The sequence below is a fragment of the Protopterus annectens genome, chromosome 10.part0, assembly GCF_019279795.1.
Source record: "Protopterus annectens isolate FY-2018-M chromosome 10.part0, PAN1.0, whole genome shotgun sequence".
Classification (NCBI taxonomy): domain Eukaryota; kingdom Metazoa; phylum Chordata; order Ceratodontiformes; family Protopteridae; genus Protopterus; species Protopterus annectens.
The window spans coordinates 371,746,178-371,764,601 of record NC_056744.1 but is presented as its reverse complement, the minus strand read 5'-3'; the positions used below and the strand labels follow the sequence as shown (position 1 = coordinate 371,764,601).

Below are 18,424 nucleotides of genomic sequence, written 5' to 3'. Positions count from 1 at the left end.
CTTCAACAACTGGCTAAGCTTATGGTGTCATTTAAAGGGGATTCAGTATCTGTCTGCCTGGGACGACATGATCGACAAACCACGATGCTTTGCCAGAGATGGTCTGCACCTGTCACCCCTGGGATTCAGGTTACTGGCTAAAGCTCTTGCCACCCCTATAGTACCTTTTTTAGGCAAGGTTCAAAGGACAAAACTATTACCATAACAAATACAAGCATGCAAAATCTGAAGGTAATGCTCAACACCACACTGTAGAACAAACCAAACCTCACACCACAAGATCCAGGCCAGATGAATTCACTCAGTTTAATACACAGACTGATTTATTAAAATAAAAAAAAATACTTCTGCAGTAAAAGTTAACAGCAAAACCTCAAACTCTTATACATTAAGAGCAAGTAACACTTTGGCACCTCGGCTTTCAGAAAAGCCTTTTCAGAGTACATCTTTCTGCTGGTAAACATACACTTAAATACATGCATTTGATAAATTAAATAATCATCCAGTTAAGAATTCACTAAAAAAGCCAACTAAAAAGGTTAACTTTTAATGTTCTTTTTAACCTTCTTACATTAAATGCTTCTAAGAGAATTCTCTGTGTTATGAGATGTGTATGCATATGCAATGAACACTAATGGTGAATCATTTGTAACATAACAACATCAATGAGTTCTGTGTTCTTGTCCAAATAACTGAGCCCAGGAGCTGTAAGTAAAGTACTCCCCTGACCACTAGGTGGCAGTCTTTACCTACGCTATATTCTAGCATTAAAACTAACTATCCCTCAGGTCCTACACCCATTCTTTGGCATTTCAGTACAATTCTAATCCCCCTCTCTGCACATGAGAACCTCACTCTCGCTTTACTAAACCATCTACACATATCTGATAAGCTTATATACTCCGCTCCCCAGTTTTCAGTTTAGTTACTTCTGTATTACACCAAACACAAAAGTTAGCTGATTGTCTTTTGGCTGGACTTACCTTACTGCTCTTGCCCGCTCCATTTGCCCTGCGGGCTCACTCTACTCCCCTACCCTACCCCCAATTTCCACCCCCCCAGGGCACCTATCCTTATACTGCTAGAAGCCACACCCCCACCCCACATCAACCAATAGCTCGACATATCTCACTTCATACTCAACCATCTGTTACTAATTTACTCACACCTTCCACTATCTATACTTTCCTCATTAAACAAACCCACCTCATATTTGCCCTTTTGTAACCCCTTATTTTCTCATTACATTCCCACATTCTCTCATTATGTCAACCCCTGGCTTACTAAAACTCTCTAATTTCTTCCTCTTGCCCATAATTCTTTCCACTCTATTACTATCTCATAGCCTCACAGGCTATGAATTCCTAAGCTCCTGTCAATTTCAACACTCCTTTAAACAAACTTCCCCTTTCTATCTATCAACCTCACAAACCCACAGTAACATTACATCCTCATCAGCCTACCTTCTCTCATAGTATCACAGATTAAACCATGTTAAGTATTTCCAAACCAGAAAAATAGACCCTATTTTATGTAAACTAGCAAAACTTCCACACAATCCTCAGTACCTACTACTACACGGTGACATTCACCCAAACCCAGGGCCTAGTAATACCTTCCCCGAATCCCATTCTTTCTTCACCTCTATTTCCCATACCCCCTCTTCTTTCTCGAACTCTCTTCTCATTGCCCACCTCAATATTTATAGTTTAAATAACAAAATTACCCAACTTCATGCCCTACTAGACTTATATTCCTTTGACATCCTATGTCTCATGGAAACCTGGCTCAAACCAGTTACTAAAGACAATGATATCATTCCTCCAGGTTATAACATTCTTAGAATTGACCATCCTAACAAAAAGGGTGGGGGGTAGCGATATTGAACTACAGGTAACCTCACTAAACACTCAACCTCCCTCACCTAGCAATGCTGAAATCTTAATATCTAAGCTCCAAATTAATGCCAATAAATCTATATACATCATTTGCTCTTACATCCCCCCAGGCAACAACATAAGTACTCTTGAAAATATCCTTAACTGGCTTTTCACATCATTCCCACAAGAAACCATTCTCCTTGGAGACTTTAATATTGACTGGAACTGTTATACTTCTGACAAACCTACATCTCACATTAATCTGTATGGCTTCTATCAAACTATCACTGACCCTACCAGAACCCATAAACCCAGCAACAAACAAACTATCTTAGATCTGGATACTAGTCAACAATAACTCCCAATCTTACAAAATAGGCATACTTCCTGATGATATTAGTGACCACTCTCTTACCTTTATAACTAGACAAAAGATCACCATTCCCACTCAACTAAACTTTAGAACCACCCGGAACAAAAAGAACCTGAACCTAGGTAACTTTCAAGCAGAGCTAAAAGCCTGCAATTGGTCATCCCTAAAATATCTCTCAATGAAGCAGTCTCATTTTTTAACAATGCATTCCTAAAAATCCTTGAGCACCATGCCCCCTCTCGTACTATTAAAATTAGGAACAAACCTGCTCCCTGGCTCTCAAATGAGACAAGGCAAAAAATGAGACTGAGAAATACAATCTGGAATATATGGAGCAATACCAAAGACCCTATTGATCATTTAAACTTTAGACAGCTCAGGAATGCCACTAAAAAAAAAATCAATATTCCTCGATAAAAAAACTATTACCTTAAATTCCAACAAACTCAATATCTAAACCCACAAAAATTCTGGTCAGGATTAAATAAATGACTCCATCATGGACAAGCCAAAACACATACCTCCTCTAACTTGACTCATAATTTTTCCAACCAAATTGCTGATATTTTTAACAATTTTTTTTCAGAAACTGTTCAATCTTTAGCAAATATCTTATGACCTGTTACCACCACTGACTCATCCATGCCGACCACTGACTCATCCATGCCAACCACCCTACCCCAAGTATTACAACTGCAGCCTGTCCCAACATCTCTCATACACTCCCTACTTCTTAAGCTTAAACCATGCACTCCATCAGCTGTCCTCCTCCCAGCTGAATACCTTCAAATGGCAGCTGAAGTGCTTGCCTACCCTGTTTCCATGTTAATTAACAGAACCATTACAGAAAGTTCCATCCCATCCCTCTGGAAAGTCTCATATATTATCCCACTGCATAAGGGTGGGAACTCAAATGAACTCTCAAACTTCCGCCCCATAGCCCTACTTTCCCCCTTAGCAAAAATTATGGAGAGATGTACTCACTGTCAACTACTTGATCATCTCTTCCAAAACCACCTGTTAGTTGACTGCCAGCATGGTTTTAGGCCTTTCTATAGTACTATAACTGCTCTACTATCCTTTTCTGACTGCATTAATAAAAATCATAACAACAGCTTACTGTCCTCAGCCCTCTTTATTGACCTCTCAAAAGCATTTGATATGGTTAATCATCAATTACTGTTAAACTCACTCAAATAACTTTCACTAGATACCCAGACAGTTAATTGGTTCAAGTCCTATCTAGGAAATAGACAACAAGCAATCCTCTGGGAAAACAAACTATCTACTCTTCTCCCTATAACTCTTGGAGTCCCACAAGGCTCTGTTCTTGGACCCCTCCTCTTCACTATTTTCATAAATGATCTGAAAATCTCCCTTCCACAAACCACCTACATACAATATGCTGACGACTCGACATTATTATGTTCAGCCTCCTCACCTGCTGGACTTCAGTCGTGTACCAAAGCAGTATTTACCTTAGTTGAAAACTGGTTTCATCAATGCTGTCTCCTCCTTAACCCCCAAAAAACTAAATTGGTACTATTCTCTCCCACTCAGAAGTCTCCTGCTATCAACTTCACAATTACATCTGATAATGGTACTGTAATAACTCCGGACACAACCACCACAATCACCAAACTTTTAGGTGTAACAATTGATCATAATCTAAACTTCGACACACATATCAACCTAACCATTAAATCAGTTAATAAAAAACTTGTTTTCCTCTACAGACTTAAACCCTATCTAACACCTCTAGCTAGGACTGCCATTGCCTGAACTCACAATCTCCACCCTTCTCTATGCATCCCCAGTCTATACCAACTTATCCAAAAATAATCTTCATAAGCTTGAAACATCCTATAATAACATAGCTAGATTTGCCACTGGTGCCCCTTTTCGAACCCACCACTGCCAAAATCTTAAATTGCTAGGATGGCTGGAATTGCAAAGCTAGATTCTTTTCCAGCAACTTACGACTATACACAAGATCATACACCATCCCACAGATACACCCATACTCTCTACCCTCATCTGCCCGTATAAAAATCTAACAACCCTTCAATCAGCTAATAAGGTACTAGTAGCTACCCTAAAGTCCAACAAAAATCTGGAGATAGCTTGTTCTCAAACTCTATTGGTAACTCTTGGAACACTCTTCCAACTGAACTAACAGCCCTTTCTTCTACCCCACTTTTCAAGAAGCAATTAAGAATCTTCCTTAAAGCCCAGTGGCTTTGCCCATGCACAAATCCTGACTGACACTTTCTCCCCTAGCAGGACCATTCTTTACTATCTATCTTTAACATGCTATTTCAGGTGCTCTGATATTCTCTATTAATTCCTACTGTAGTAGCTCACCTCCTAAGGTTTGATAAACCTTATAAACAATGTAAAAAAAATGTTTTATTAATCCTTTTACTCAAAATTCTTAACTTATTTAGTCGGGTATGTTGGTATGTTACTGTAACAGTACTATATAAATGTTCCTATATTTGAAATGTTTTACCTGTCTGACATTATCTGTATTGTATATGGTCAAGATTTCTGTCTTGTAAATTGTTTTAATGTGGAGCTTTACTTCCCAGGCCTCCAGTGAAAATGGACATACATCCAGTCGAACTATCCCGGTCAACAAATGTAAAATAAAATAAATAAAATAAAGTTTCCTCAGAGTTACAATCATTGTTTTCAAATATTGGGTAATTATTCAGTTACCACTATAGATACAGATGAAAGTGTTATACATCATCTGTAAAATAAAATCACCAAAAACATTTTGGAAGTGCAAAAGTTTATTCCTTTAAGTATCTGACAATTTACTGGTGGCACTTAAGTGTCATTTCATCAATTCAGACTAATCAATAGTGGCATAACTGACTTAAATTACAAAATCACCCAGTAAGTGTTTTTGCCCTCTTGTATCTAACACACCCCTGCAAAGATGCAACTACCTCTTTCTCACTTAGTCTTTCTCTCTCAAACCCCCCAACACACACTCAGAAATCACACAATATGGAAGTTCCTTTACCCCAGTATTCTGAAATCCCACAGTTTCTAATGCTCTGTGGTTGATCAATATGTCAGTTGACAAAAATGCACCCATTAGTTTCAAATCCAGTAACATAACTTAAACAGGAAGGGGGTAATCTCCCCCTTTGCATATGAGAAAAAAGCAATTCTCTAAGCACAGTGTTTTCCTCTGCCTCAGGGTCATAGTATATACAGGGTAGGTATGGCCAGAACTAACTCATAAACACCTTGCCAAAACATGCGCTCAGGCACTCTATCACCTTTTGCAAGGAGAGTAGCACCTGTAAGTCCCAGGGCAAATTTAAGGACACCCCATCCAGTTGCCTAAGGTACATTTGAAGGATGGCAAGGAATCATATTGCTTGACATGTAGGGGGGAAGTTTGATCTAGAGCAAGGGGATGCACTGGGTGATGAGCCTATCTCTCCATCTAGTTTTATTTATTCCTTGAGGAAGGCTGGGATCTCAAGTTCTGGTGTTAGCTGTATAATCTGTTTTGTTGAGGAAAAAGAGTTTGAGAAGAACTGGATTAGAGGTGCATGGTAAGCTAGATGGAGTTTCCCCTCAGTGGTTACACTGAGTATATGGATAAGGACTCTAGGCTTTTCTGGTAGCTGAGGTTTTTGAGACCAGAAATCCTTTTTGCTAGGAACCTCTGTTTTTTTGTGGATTTTTTTAATGTTCCTGTCTAGATACACATCAAAAGGTTAATTATAGTTTACAACAGGTCATACTTGGACAGAATATAAGGACATTATGACTTCCTTGGTTTTAGAAGAGATTCTGTGACAATTAGTTTTAAGATGTAGAAGGGTTTCTTAACTATAGTTATATCCTTACAAAGGTTAAATAACATGGTTCTATTAACCTAAGTGCACAGATCTCTGATCACTTATTTGTATGGTAATTGGATGCTTTTAATGCAGTAGGATGCAGGGTGTTTCTGCTTCCCCGAGCGGATGATTTTTCATCTGCTGGTTATTAGTTTCAATCTTTTTTTTTTCTTGTAAAAAAAGAAAAATTTAGTTTAGTTAGTTGATTCTTTTTAGGAACTATCAGTTTGGAAGTCCCAAAAATAGACACTAAACAAGACGGGGCCAAGTGCAGATCCTTGGGGTAATCACTGATCATTTTCCCTCTGTCTGAGAAGGCATCGTCCAATGGGACAATATGTGTTCTTTCTTAAGCCACTTGGCTCTCAGTCTTAACATGTAGGAGTTATGTTTAAGGTCATCAGGTTATACACAATTCTGCCATGTGCTATGGTATTAATTGACTCGGCCAGATTGCCATAGGCAGCAAGGAGGGTGCAATCATTCTCAGCTGCCTGATGGATCTTCTCAAATAATCTGACAACATTTATCAGGCAGGATCTCTCCTTTACCAAGTCAAATTGCAGTGTGACCAAAATGGGGTCTGCCAGGAGTAACTCTCAGTTGTTTCACTGTTACTGTAATCCTAATGCTAACATTTTTGCATAAGATGTAGGCCTACCTAACCCAATCCACTCAGCCATTTTTGCCATCCACACTTCACCATACTTGGGACAAAGTTAATGTGTAATCAAAAAATAATTTTCACCTGACACTGTCCTTCCTCACAACAGAAATGTAGGCTGTAATAACAAATTTGTAACATCTCTATGCTTTATATAATTTTTGTAATGATACCTATCTCTAAGCCAACCCCCAAGTTGCTGCTTGAAGGAAGAAGTAATATTAGGCAAAAATGTAATTCGCACACACAGCTATCATCTGTTATTGCACTGACACATCTTTGCAAATATTAGGTAATACAGTGTGTATGAGATGTGGCTGGACGGACATGGAATGATAACGGATGGCTTGGTGAGATTACACCTTATGAGGCCAAGTGCTGCTGCACCAATTTTTGTTTCACTTACATCAGTAGAAAATTTACTTCTGCTGTTACCAGTATCATGTTGTTATCAGTACCATGTTGTTACCAGTATCATGTTGTTACCAGTACCGTGTTGTTACCAGTACCGTGTTGTTACCAGTATCATGTTGTTACCAGTACCATGTTGTTACCAGTACCATGTTGTTACCAGTACCGTGTTGTTACAAGTATTGTGTTGTTACAAGTATCGTGTTGTTACCAGTACCATGTTGTTACCAGTATCGTATTGTTACCAGTACCATGTTGTTACCAGTACCGTGTTGTTACCAGTATTGTGTTGTTACCAGTACCATGTTGTTACCAGTATTGTGTTGTTACCAGTACCATGTTGTTACCAGCATCATTTTGTTACCAGTACCATGTTGTTACCAGTACCATGTTGTTACCAATACCATACCTTCCCATTGAACACAACGGTGGCCCAGTTGTCACTGTCCTTGTGCAATAAAAACACAATGTTGCCAGGCAAGACATTCAGCTCCTTGGCTGTTTTTGCTGTGAATTCAAACAGAACTCTGTGGGGTTCTCCTTCTAGGGCCCTGAAATCAAAATGTTACATTATTAAACACATTGTTCAGATAGGTAGAACTAATAAATGTCTTTTATTCTGAAGTCATATATGAGCAATGTTTATTTCAGTTTTTGTCTAGTAATAATAGCAGAATTGTTTTACATCTGCTGCAATGACATTATAATAACAGAGAAGAGACTTTAATACTATTAAATAAGAACAGTGAAGCATTATTTACGTATTCTCATAAAATAAATAAATAAAGGAATGATTGCAAAATTAATGTCCAAGTGTCAGAAAACTGCTTTAAAACTAGTAAGTACATTTACGGATAGTGTTTTAAAAAACAAACAAAACATAACATTATTAATTATTTTATACCCAGACTGAAATTAGACGTGTCAGATTCAGACATTAGGTTTTTCTGTAAAACTTTTGGCTGGATCATGATATGGCATAAAATATAACAGTTGAGCAGTTAAATGTATATTTCAAAGTATAACTTTAAATCGTACCTCTCAACTGTCCAGATTTCAATAGAAAGTCCAGATTTTTGCCTTATATTTTTGGTCTGTTCCTCAACAAATGTGTATTTTTCTGATAATTCACTGAGGACTGAAGTCACTAAATAATGATACACATTTAAGTTTCAGACTTCATATCCTTCAGCAAATACATGCTACCACAAATCCTGTTATTCTAGCTACTTTCTAAATTTATAAGAGCAATACTTAAAATCTTTAGCTTTTTTGGACCTTTGTCCTCCCATTATTTGTGGCTTTGTTCAGATTTCTTGCTCTAAGAGGTTAAGAGATATGCCTTGATTGCATACAAAAATAAATAACTGCAATGTAAATAAGGATGTTTGCCCACCCAATCTAATATTAATTACTTAGCCTTCCTGGAAACAGAATAGTCTGTTTGTTTGCCGGGTTGTGCAGTGATACATAACACTTTGCTGTATTATATGGAAATCTGGGATGAATTATGCTTGGCTTTGCAATGGTTTTATGTATTACAGAGATCAGAGTGGTACAAATGAAGTATGCATGTAGCCATTAGACAAATTTCATGTTGACAGCTATACTATATTTAAACAACCACTGTAAAAATACTACAAGAGCAGCAAGTTGTAAATCTTTAAAACTAATGATGTAGTACTACTACATGAATTCTTAGTAACAATGTAGTACTAGTACATGAATTCTTAGAAGCAATGTAATACTAGTACATGAATTCTTAGTAACAATGTAGTACTAGTACATGAATTTTTAGTAACAGTGTAGTACTAGTACATGAATTCTCAGTAACAATGTAGTACTAGTACATGAATTCTTAGTAACAATGAATGTAGTACTACTACATGAATTCTTCGTAACAATGTAGTACTAGTACATTAATTCTTAGTGATATTCCATACAAACTACAAATGAACTGCCCCGATCACACTAAAAAAAAAAGTGTTTTTCTTGGGAGAACTTCACCTCCACTTACCCATCATGAGTGTACTGACCCAAATCCCCTACCTATACGTATACTAACTCCACAGCCACACATCTGTGCTGAAAGAGAATGTACCATTTTTCTGTTATAGCAGAAGTGCAAGTTGACTAAATCACAAATTGACACATTGTGACTTTAACAAATTGTAACACCCTTACATCCGGTTGACAAGATGAACACTAAATGATCTGCACTGATGCCAGCATATATAAGCAATAAAGCCTATCAGGGTGAGGATTATAGGGAAGCAGACTGCCCAGGGGTGTTGGGAGGCATTGTATCACACCACAGACAGGAAGCCTGTTCCAACACTGGAAGGACCACTATTTTCCTATATTGCCCTCCCCAGAGGACTTTATTGTACCTATAAAAATATCCTCCGTGTTTGCTTTGTTGTTTTTACTCTATTTTTAAATGAGTATGTTTGTTTCTTGTTTTCTTTTTTTTTTTTAGAAAAAGTAGTCCCTTTCCTTGCATATACAAATTTCTGTATAATAATAAAAATGAGATATATGCATGTGACTGTAAATCTGCATATGTGTGTGCTTATTTGAGTGTGTGTGTGTGTGTGTGTGTTTGTGTGTATGTGTGTGTTTGCATGTTTTTCTGGTTATGTGTGTGGGTGTGTTTGCATTTTTTACCCAATTCTAGAAAGCAATATTTGGCATTGCAGTACTTATCTGACCGCAGCTGTGGTAGTCTGCCTTAAATTTTGTCAAATGAAACATGCATTTTAACAGCATAATATTAAATGAGCTCTGTTATGAAATTCCAATGCTGTAATTCTCAGACTGGATCTATGACATTCTGTATTGCACTTTATAGCAAGTGGCAGGTAATGTAAAACTAATTCCAAAAAGCACCACTTGGCATTGTAGTAGTTTTTTGCCTGGTTTGGAGCTACTGTGTAATATACATCTTTTATGAGATGGAGCAGATACTGGCAACTGAGGTGACATGAGGAGATTGGGGTACAGTTGTTACATGAGGGGGTTGTGGTACAGTTGTTACATGAGGGGATTGTGGTACAGTTGTTACATGAGGGGGTTGTGGTACAGTTGTTACATGAGGGGGTTGTGGTACAGTTGTTACATGAGGGGATTGTGGTACAGTTGTTACATGAGGGGGTTGTGGTACAGTTGTTACATGAGGGGGTTGTGGTACAGTTGTTACATGAGGGGATTGTGGTACAGTTGTTACATGAGGGGGTTGTGGTACAGTTGTTACATGAGGGGGTTGTGGTACAGTTGTGACATGAGGGGTTACTGGTGCAGTTATGACATGAGGGGGTAGGGGTGAAGGTGTGACATTTTGGTTTGCAATCTGTAGTAATTGTTAAGAAACATTAAGCAAAAATTTCAATTCAGTTTCGATGCAGTCCATAGGTTCATTCATTCTATCTGTAGACAAGATTGACAAATCCAGCTCCAGACAAGTGACAAGTGGAGTACCTCAGGGTTCAGTCCTGGGACCACTCTTGTTTGCCATCTACTTCTCTGAAGTACAGGCCAACATTAAGGGACTCTGGCTAACAAAGTTTGCAGATGACTGCAAACTGGGAGCCATTATTGAATCCCCAAATGATGTGGATATTCTTCAAAAGGGCCTTACAGAAACAGATGCCTGGTGCCAGAGCCATGGGCTCAAGCTTAATGCCAAGAAATGTATAGTTATCCCCTTTGGAAAAAAATATGTACCCATGAATTACCACATAGGTGGTGGTACACTAAACATCGAAAGTATGATGAGAGACTTAGGGACACAGGTGGACAGTGGTCTCACTTTCGATAACCACATCGCCACAACAGTCAAGAAATCCTTCTATGTGACACATCTCATCACTAAGGGCTTTTCATCCAGAAAAAAGGAGGTCATTGTCCAACTGTACTCATCCCTCATTAGACCCATTATAGAGTATAATGCCCCGTTTGGTATGTACCTCACAAGACATCTGCAACAGCTGGAAAGGCCGCAGAAATACCTCACTAAAACAATCACAGGCCTTAAGCAGATGCCATATGCTGACCGTCTAAAAAAACTTCAGCTATACTCTGTGGCATATCGTCTACTCAGAGGCGATCTCTACTTAACATACAAGGCCATGTCAAACCCTGAGCTGTTGGACATGCTCCACTTAAAGAAATCCCAATCCCTCAGAACCACGCACTCCAGGGATCTAATCCTTGTCATCACAATGAACAAAACATGCTGGAGGTATAGGTTCCTGACCCAGAAACACCCCGTACTCTGGAATAGACTGCCCATACATGTCAAGCAGAGCACCTCCTTGGCCCTCTTCAAAAGGAACCTTGATGAGTGGATGGGAGATAGGAAATTCACACGGGGATCATGTCAGTTGCCCTGCTACACAGGGGTCCAGAGAAGTAAATATTGTGGAAAGAAATATCCAGGAAATTGTTATGGCTAGGCTTGTATAGGCCCTAGGGCCGATAGCCTAGTACCAGCCTATGAACCTATGAACCTATGGGTAACCCCCTCTGGCTTATTTGTTCCTCATTTAGCGAGCCTTATCAGCAGATTTGATTAACCAGGAATACAGAGTTAGGAGGTAAAGAGCAGGCCAGTCTGCTGATCTTGCGGCCCTCTCTAACCCAATTTCTGTGGGTCACTCGCATGCTCCACATCTGCTGCCTCTCAGAGATAGGTGTGCAGAGCTACCACACATACCTGTCTAGTACAAGTTCACATCATCACTGACATGGGCTTCATAGGCTCCTTCTCTGGGTGATCTCTCCACTCCCCTGACAGGTAAGAGACACCAGTACAGTGAGATGAACCACATCAGCCACTCAGCCTCTCTAGCACCTGTGGTACAAATCAAAAGTGGTCCAGCTGGGTTATAGTCAGGATGTCCTCTCTCTATGCCACAGGGCTGCTCTATACTTTTGACAGCCATTTAGTCAGCACTGACAAATTGTTTATTGTCTTATTTAGGAATTAAAGGGAAGAGCTATTTCTTTATGAAAAACAGCCTTAAAAGGTTTGTTATAAAATTTCATCTACAATGCAACATGCCTGCATTATTGTGAGAGTGAGGGACAATTAATCTTTATTCAGTAGTTTTTTTCCCTGGTTTATCATTTAGAGCAGTGTTGTCAGAAAACCAACCATACCTGAGTGTTTCTGGAGTCTTTGGTTTCACAGGAGCCTCTTCTGCCTAGAAAACAGAAAACACAAACTGCTGGTGACAAATAATAGTTCATTTTGAGACTAAACACATTTATAGATGATTAAAAACCTGAAGCAGTTAAAAAACTCTGATTAATCAAACACTTGCAGATGGCTGGCAGGGCAGCCTATTGAAGGCAAAAGTCAAATCAGATTCATAAGTCAAAGAAGAGACTTTCATTAAGCATCAGTCAAAAGCAACATGCATAAGAGATTATATGGCATTCTGTCTATTAAGTTCCAGTACTGACTGTTTTAAAGTAGTCAGTTTTCTCTGAGCTCACAAGTAAAGGAAAAGGGAACATTTATAAGCAGATAGCAGTGCAGCAGGTAAGTGAAGTAACAGGTGTATCTAAGGAAGGAGGAACAAGTTGTATGAAATGCATTGTGTCTATGTTTAATAAAACAGTGTTGCAAAATATGTACTCAGCTGCAGTGCAAAGTAACAAAATTACTGCACAATTTCTTCTGGTGGAACTAAGCAGCTGAAAATCCAGATAATGGAAAACAGGAGTACTAGAATGCTTTTAAAAAACTTTCAGCTCACTGCAAGTAAAGAAGTAGCTTTTGCAAATGGCAGTCATTTTTCTTTTAGTTTTATCTACCATAAGTAGTTCCTCTGTGGTATTAACAGCTAAATATCGCCACACCATTAAATTCTTACAGCGTATTGGCAGGTCGAATTGGAAACTGAATTTGTACATGCTGAATTTAAAAGCTTATTAAATGACACTGGTTATTATAATTAACTTTTAATTTCCCTTAACTAAGAACCCAGGTTGATGTGTAAAAGCAGGACGCAAGCACGTAGACTGTACAATATGGTGTGTCATGTTTTTACCTGTGGCTGAACTCCTGCGAAGCCGGAGAATGTATCTTTGTCCACAACAGATGCCACAACCTAGGAAACATAGTATAATTAGTGAAAGAATGTGGTAAAGCAGAGAAATGTAAAATCCAAACAGTAAAAAACAAACTCTGCAACATTAAGTTTCAATTAAAAAATGTAGTAAAGCTTTCAGATACAATCCTTCATCAGTGCACAATAGACAATTAAAAACACAATCTGTGAGAACTACTTGAAGAACAGGAGAGCGCTTGTGTAACAATAAAAAACATGTTGCTGCATGCTGCTTCTTCCCAATTACAGTGCCCCCACTGATATTTGTAACCGTGTAAAATAAAATGGAATGTCTAGTAGCAAGAAGTAACAACCAAATACAGGCAAAAGGAATATGTCAGTTTATTTTCCATGACTGTAAAACTACAATACATAAAATGTTTCTTAGTCCATCTCCTACTTCAAGCACTGCCATTGCAGAACTCCATCACATCCTGGTGCAACACTGTCAGTGCTTTGCAAACCAGCATTTAGCACTGACAAATACTTGTTAAACTGCATTCAGACAGTCTTTCAAATGCAAATTCCATAGCATAAGTTGAGACAGAAATTTGGAAACACAATTTCAATAACGTGGTAAGCTTGTCATTATTAAAATAGACATTAGAATCCTTTGGAATATTCTGCCCAGGAGTAGAATGAAAGACCATCTCTTGGTTCTAAAATGCACATCCTAATTGATAGACACAAGACAGGGCACAGCCTAGTGAATTATCTTGAAGAAACTAAAGAAGTAACACATATCTCTTCTGTTTTCTTCTTGTTAGCAAGGTTTGTTGTGGACTGCCAATAAATAATGTGAATACAGATTCAAAGATAGCATTTACAATGTACAGAATAAAGGGTATTTCAGCAGAAGTACCAGTCATGTGACTCACAGACAGAACCACATGGCTGTTGGTACCCAGAGTACACTGCAGAATATGTACCACATACTAAGCAGTAAGGCATATCAGTAGTGTCTGAGGTGCTGAAATCAGGACACATGAGATGAAGAAGGAAAGAATATATGTAGAATGCAGTGTACATGGCATTGCTGCATGTATACCATGATTAATATGGCACTCTACACCAGTAAGCAGAAGGTGACAGACAGACAGGTGCACAGCATGTTGTGTGCTCAGTAGCAGAACAGAACAGGTAGTGCCAAATATTAATTGTACCTAAATGAAGTAAACAAGTCACATGTCAGGGTATCATGTGCTCCTTGCACACCAATAATTCTGGCAATGCTCACAGAGGGAGATGCTGTAAAGAAAGGCTACACAGTGTCATATCCTGTGCACCCAACACTGCATAGATGCCTGTCATGTGAAGTTAATATTATCTACTCTGCATACATTCTGCAGTAGGTAATGTATTATTGTGTGATACAGTTTTAGCCGTATCATAAACAAACTGAGGTTGCAGAAAGACACATTCACATCTATCTATACATGAATGAATGTGTGAGACTGTAGTATTTATTACTTCTGTCAATTTCTGCTGTAAGAGGAAGTTACAGAGTGAACATTGGAAGCCTATGCACTTATTTGCTTTACATCACAGCTTAATCATGGGGTAATACGCATCTGTCCGAAATGACTGCTGTTCAGGTGTGAGAACCTCATTTAATAAAAATGCTATAAAGCAATAGTTCCTTTGCCCATTCCAAAAAACCTTCTGCTGATTTCCATTGCATTTGGGCTTGGTACTTCATGTCTGATGTTAGTGTCCTTGCAGATTTCATATAATCGTCCCATGAGTATTATAGCCCGGGGTTGGAAGTTTGCGCAATACTGAAGTGGCTGTACACCTTTGATAGTGGGAGCTGGCTTTGGTGTATCTTAGCTGGGTGGGCTTCATTTGCTCTGTGTGTAGATATACGTGGACAAGCTTTTCATTATTTATATTTGTCTTCTGTCTGTCAATAAAATTTGTTTCCATAACTTAACTGCTAACTTTTGGAAAGTCGGGGCATCAATACTACAACAATGAAAAATTTTTGAAATTAAAATCTTGCAGCTCAACCGCACTGGCTGAATCTACAGAATATGTGTTTTGAGCTAGAATGCTGTACAACCACAAGAAACAGTATTTAAGAATAACAAATAAAGCACTAAAAACACACATTTTATGCAGGGGGCTATGCTCCCATGTTGGGGATTTGCCCCTCACCCTTCCCTTTACTCATGTATCCTAACTTCATGGTTGCAAAACCTCTGAGAAAAATGCAGCTTCATGAACTGTGCTGTTTCAGATAGCAAGTTTTTTTTCAACACTTAAAAGTGAGTTTTAAAATCTAAATTTCATTTAGAATTTGAAACTGGTGCACAATGCTGCAGCTTTTCAGTAAAATGCAGCTCTTATAGTGATAAACTAAAGCTGCATTTTGCAAATGAATTCAAGCAAAATAATGCATATAAATGTACAAAGAGGAACATCAAATAGAGTACTTCACAAATGTTGTGCACTGATGCCCACTTGTTGCATGTAAAATATTTGATGATCAGATAGATGAAACCTCTACATGCTCCAGTATCACTTTACATACATTTGTATATGCACATGTGTGTGTTTGTGTTGGGATGTCTTTGCGTGTTGGGGTGGTTTAATGCATGGACAGCTGCCTCTGTTGTAGTGGCTCTTTCTCTGTGTGCTGTTTTGGCAGTGATGTAGGTTATGCCTGGTCTGCAGACGTTTGCTTTTCTGATGTAATGCACTATGCAGTCTCACTCTGGCATGCTGTCATATGGACTGTGAACATCATTCCAGAAATTAAGATGGTCATTTGCATATGCAATGCATACTGTATACCAAGATGTCGCACTGCTATATATCGTTGGTGCTGCACTTTTCCACTGTTGTGCATGAACTGTCTGAAGAACAACAATCATCATGCTTCTCAATAAGCCAGCTAAACTTAACGGCCTTAATACGATACAACGGTTTCCAAACTATTTACAGAATAAGTCTTTCCAAGTATATTGCATTAACTCACTATCCACTTATTGGTGTACTAAATACAGCAGTCCCATCATCCATTGTGCCAACATCACTCCTGTTCTCTTTACTAACGGCCTCTCTGTTTAGATTTCTAATCTCAAACTGATTATGTTTGCAGATGCCTTACTACTCACAATCAAGTAATAACCTGTCTGAGCTACAAACCAAGGTTTCACTAAGTTACTCAACTGGACCTTCTCCAACAGAATTATAATCAACCACAAGAAAACTAATGCAACTTTTTCCCATCACCAAAGAAACTAACCAATATTCCACTTACTCATATGATAGATAAAAACCTAACCTCATCCCTAATGCTACTGAACATAAATATCTGGGACTTAATCTTGACCCTTCACTATCATTTACTGCGCACACAATCTATATAATGAATAGTGTTTTAACTCGGCTTAAAATGTGCTACAAAACCACATACCTTCTTTGCTCAAAAGCAGACTTAACTATTGTGAAGAATGTACTAATTCCTCAAATTTGAGTATGGACTTCCTTTCCGAGTACTGCACTCAGTGTACAACAGCACTAAAATACAAGCTGCTATTAAAATGCTATGAATGTATCCTCCTGGCCGATCCTCTGTTCCATCAATATACTGTACAAATACCAAATGGCTAACACTGACAGATAGGACTGCCTTTCTGTTATTCACTCTAATTTATAAAGTCCTAAATGATGGCTAATGTCCACCCCTAAAATGAAAGCTGACTATTCTTGACAGTATGATTTCAGAAGCTCACACAATGACGCAGTCACCCTAGCTCAGCTATAATTTAAAACTACTCCAGGAGAACAAGCTTTCTTTAGAGTGGGACCTGCTACTTGTAATCATTTACTAACTGATTCCCAAAATCAGGAAACCATAAAAGACTTCAAGAAAATATTCAAAAGGCATCTATCTGAATCCTTTTGCAATTGCTTTACAAATAATGTTTAACAACCAACAAATAACAGACCTGTAATACAGAGTGTATTCTTGTCTCTAACAAAATGTCACAATAATAGCGATTACTGTTCTTAAGTGTCAAACTAAACTATCAGTTACTGTTCTATTGTAAATAATAATTGAGCTTATTATGTACTTGTAAATAATTGTCATTTGCATATTGCTGCAGGAAACAGTTAACCACCACCATTACACGCTTTCACAGCTGGTCAATATTATAAATACTGAGCATATAATAATTTTTTTTTATTTTAACATTTGTTAACCGGGAAAGTCCAACTTGGAACATAGCTAATTTTCAGCGGAGGCCCAGGGAGAAAGGCGCCAGACGCATGCTTTTAAACATGGGAGGAAACTGGAGCACCTGGAGGAATTCCACATGAATGCAGGGAGGACATACAGACTCCACACAGAAGGCACTCCTGCCGAGAATCAAACCGGTGAACTTCTTGCTGTGAGGTGACAACGCTACCACTGCACCACTGCGCTGTTTAAATAATAACAAATTGTTCTGTTTCTTATTGGATTATTGCTCTGTTGAGCCCAGGTTGTAACTGAAAAGGGTCATCTGACAAGATCACCCAGAACATTAACAGTGAATAAATATATTAAATAAATAAATAAAAGTCATGACAGTAGTTTTCTCTCTTTTATTTTCTGGTCACTAACCCTATGTAGTATATGAGCTCTGCCCTGAAGAAGCCCAAAATCTTAATGTGTTGTACAGAAAACTAACATTTAAGTAGCAAAAATGACTTTAAAGATGCAGAAAAAGACTACAGCTCTATTAACAAATAACATTTATATAGTCTTTGCACATTCTATTATCATGAAACAGAAAGTCATGCTGTAACATAAGCTACACTAATCAGCTAAGAGAACTCTTAATGGGCTGGGTGTTTAGACAACCCTTATAAACGGCTTTAAATACACATAGTTTTGCCATGGGCCAGAGAGCGTTTATAACCCTGTAACATCTTCAAGGACAACTGAATAAGAACAGGTAATAGATGGGCATTTTCACAGCCCTGAAAAACTCTGAAATCAGATAATTCCAACCATGAGAAATTCACTACAAAAAATGACACAGTTTTTGAGCTGAATTCTCCTACAGAAGTTGATTAAGTCTATAACCATTAGTTAACAGTAGGAAATGATGCTAACA

The 18,424-nt window shown here is 38.3% G+C and overlaps 2 protein-coding genes across 4 annotated transcripts in view; one reads left to right on the top strand and one right to left on the bottom strand.

Moving 5' to 3' along the window:
• LOC122813140 (nmrA-like family domain-containing protein 1) overlaps positions 1–18,424 on the top strand; it is a 918,981-nt gene that overhangs the window by 310,983 nt on the left and 589,574 nt on the right. The gene's annotated exons all lie outside the window — the stretch shown is intronic.
• The window catches only part of NCF2 (neutrophil cytosolic factor 2), a 612,590-nt gene that overhangs the window by 195,126 nt on the left and 399,040 nt on the right, over positions 1–18,424 (bottom strand). The window contains exons 6-8 of the mRNA XM_044085286.1: positions 13,254–13,313; positions 12,358–12,401; positions 7,607–7,748 (exon numbers count right to left, since the gene is read on the bottom strand). Coding sequence (XP_043941221.1) covers positions 7,607–7,748; positions 12,358–12,401; positions 13,254–13,313 — 246 coding nt within the window. The remainder of the gene's footprint in view (positions 1–7,606; positions 7,749–12,357; positions 12,402–13,253; positions 13,314–18,424) is intronic.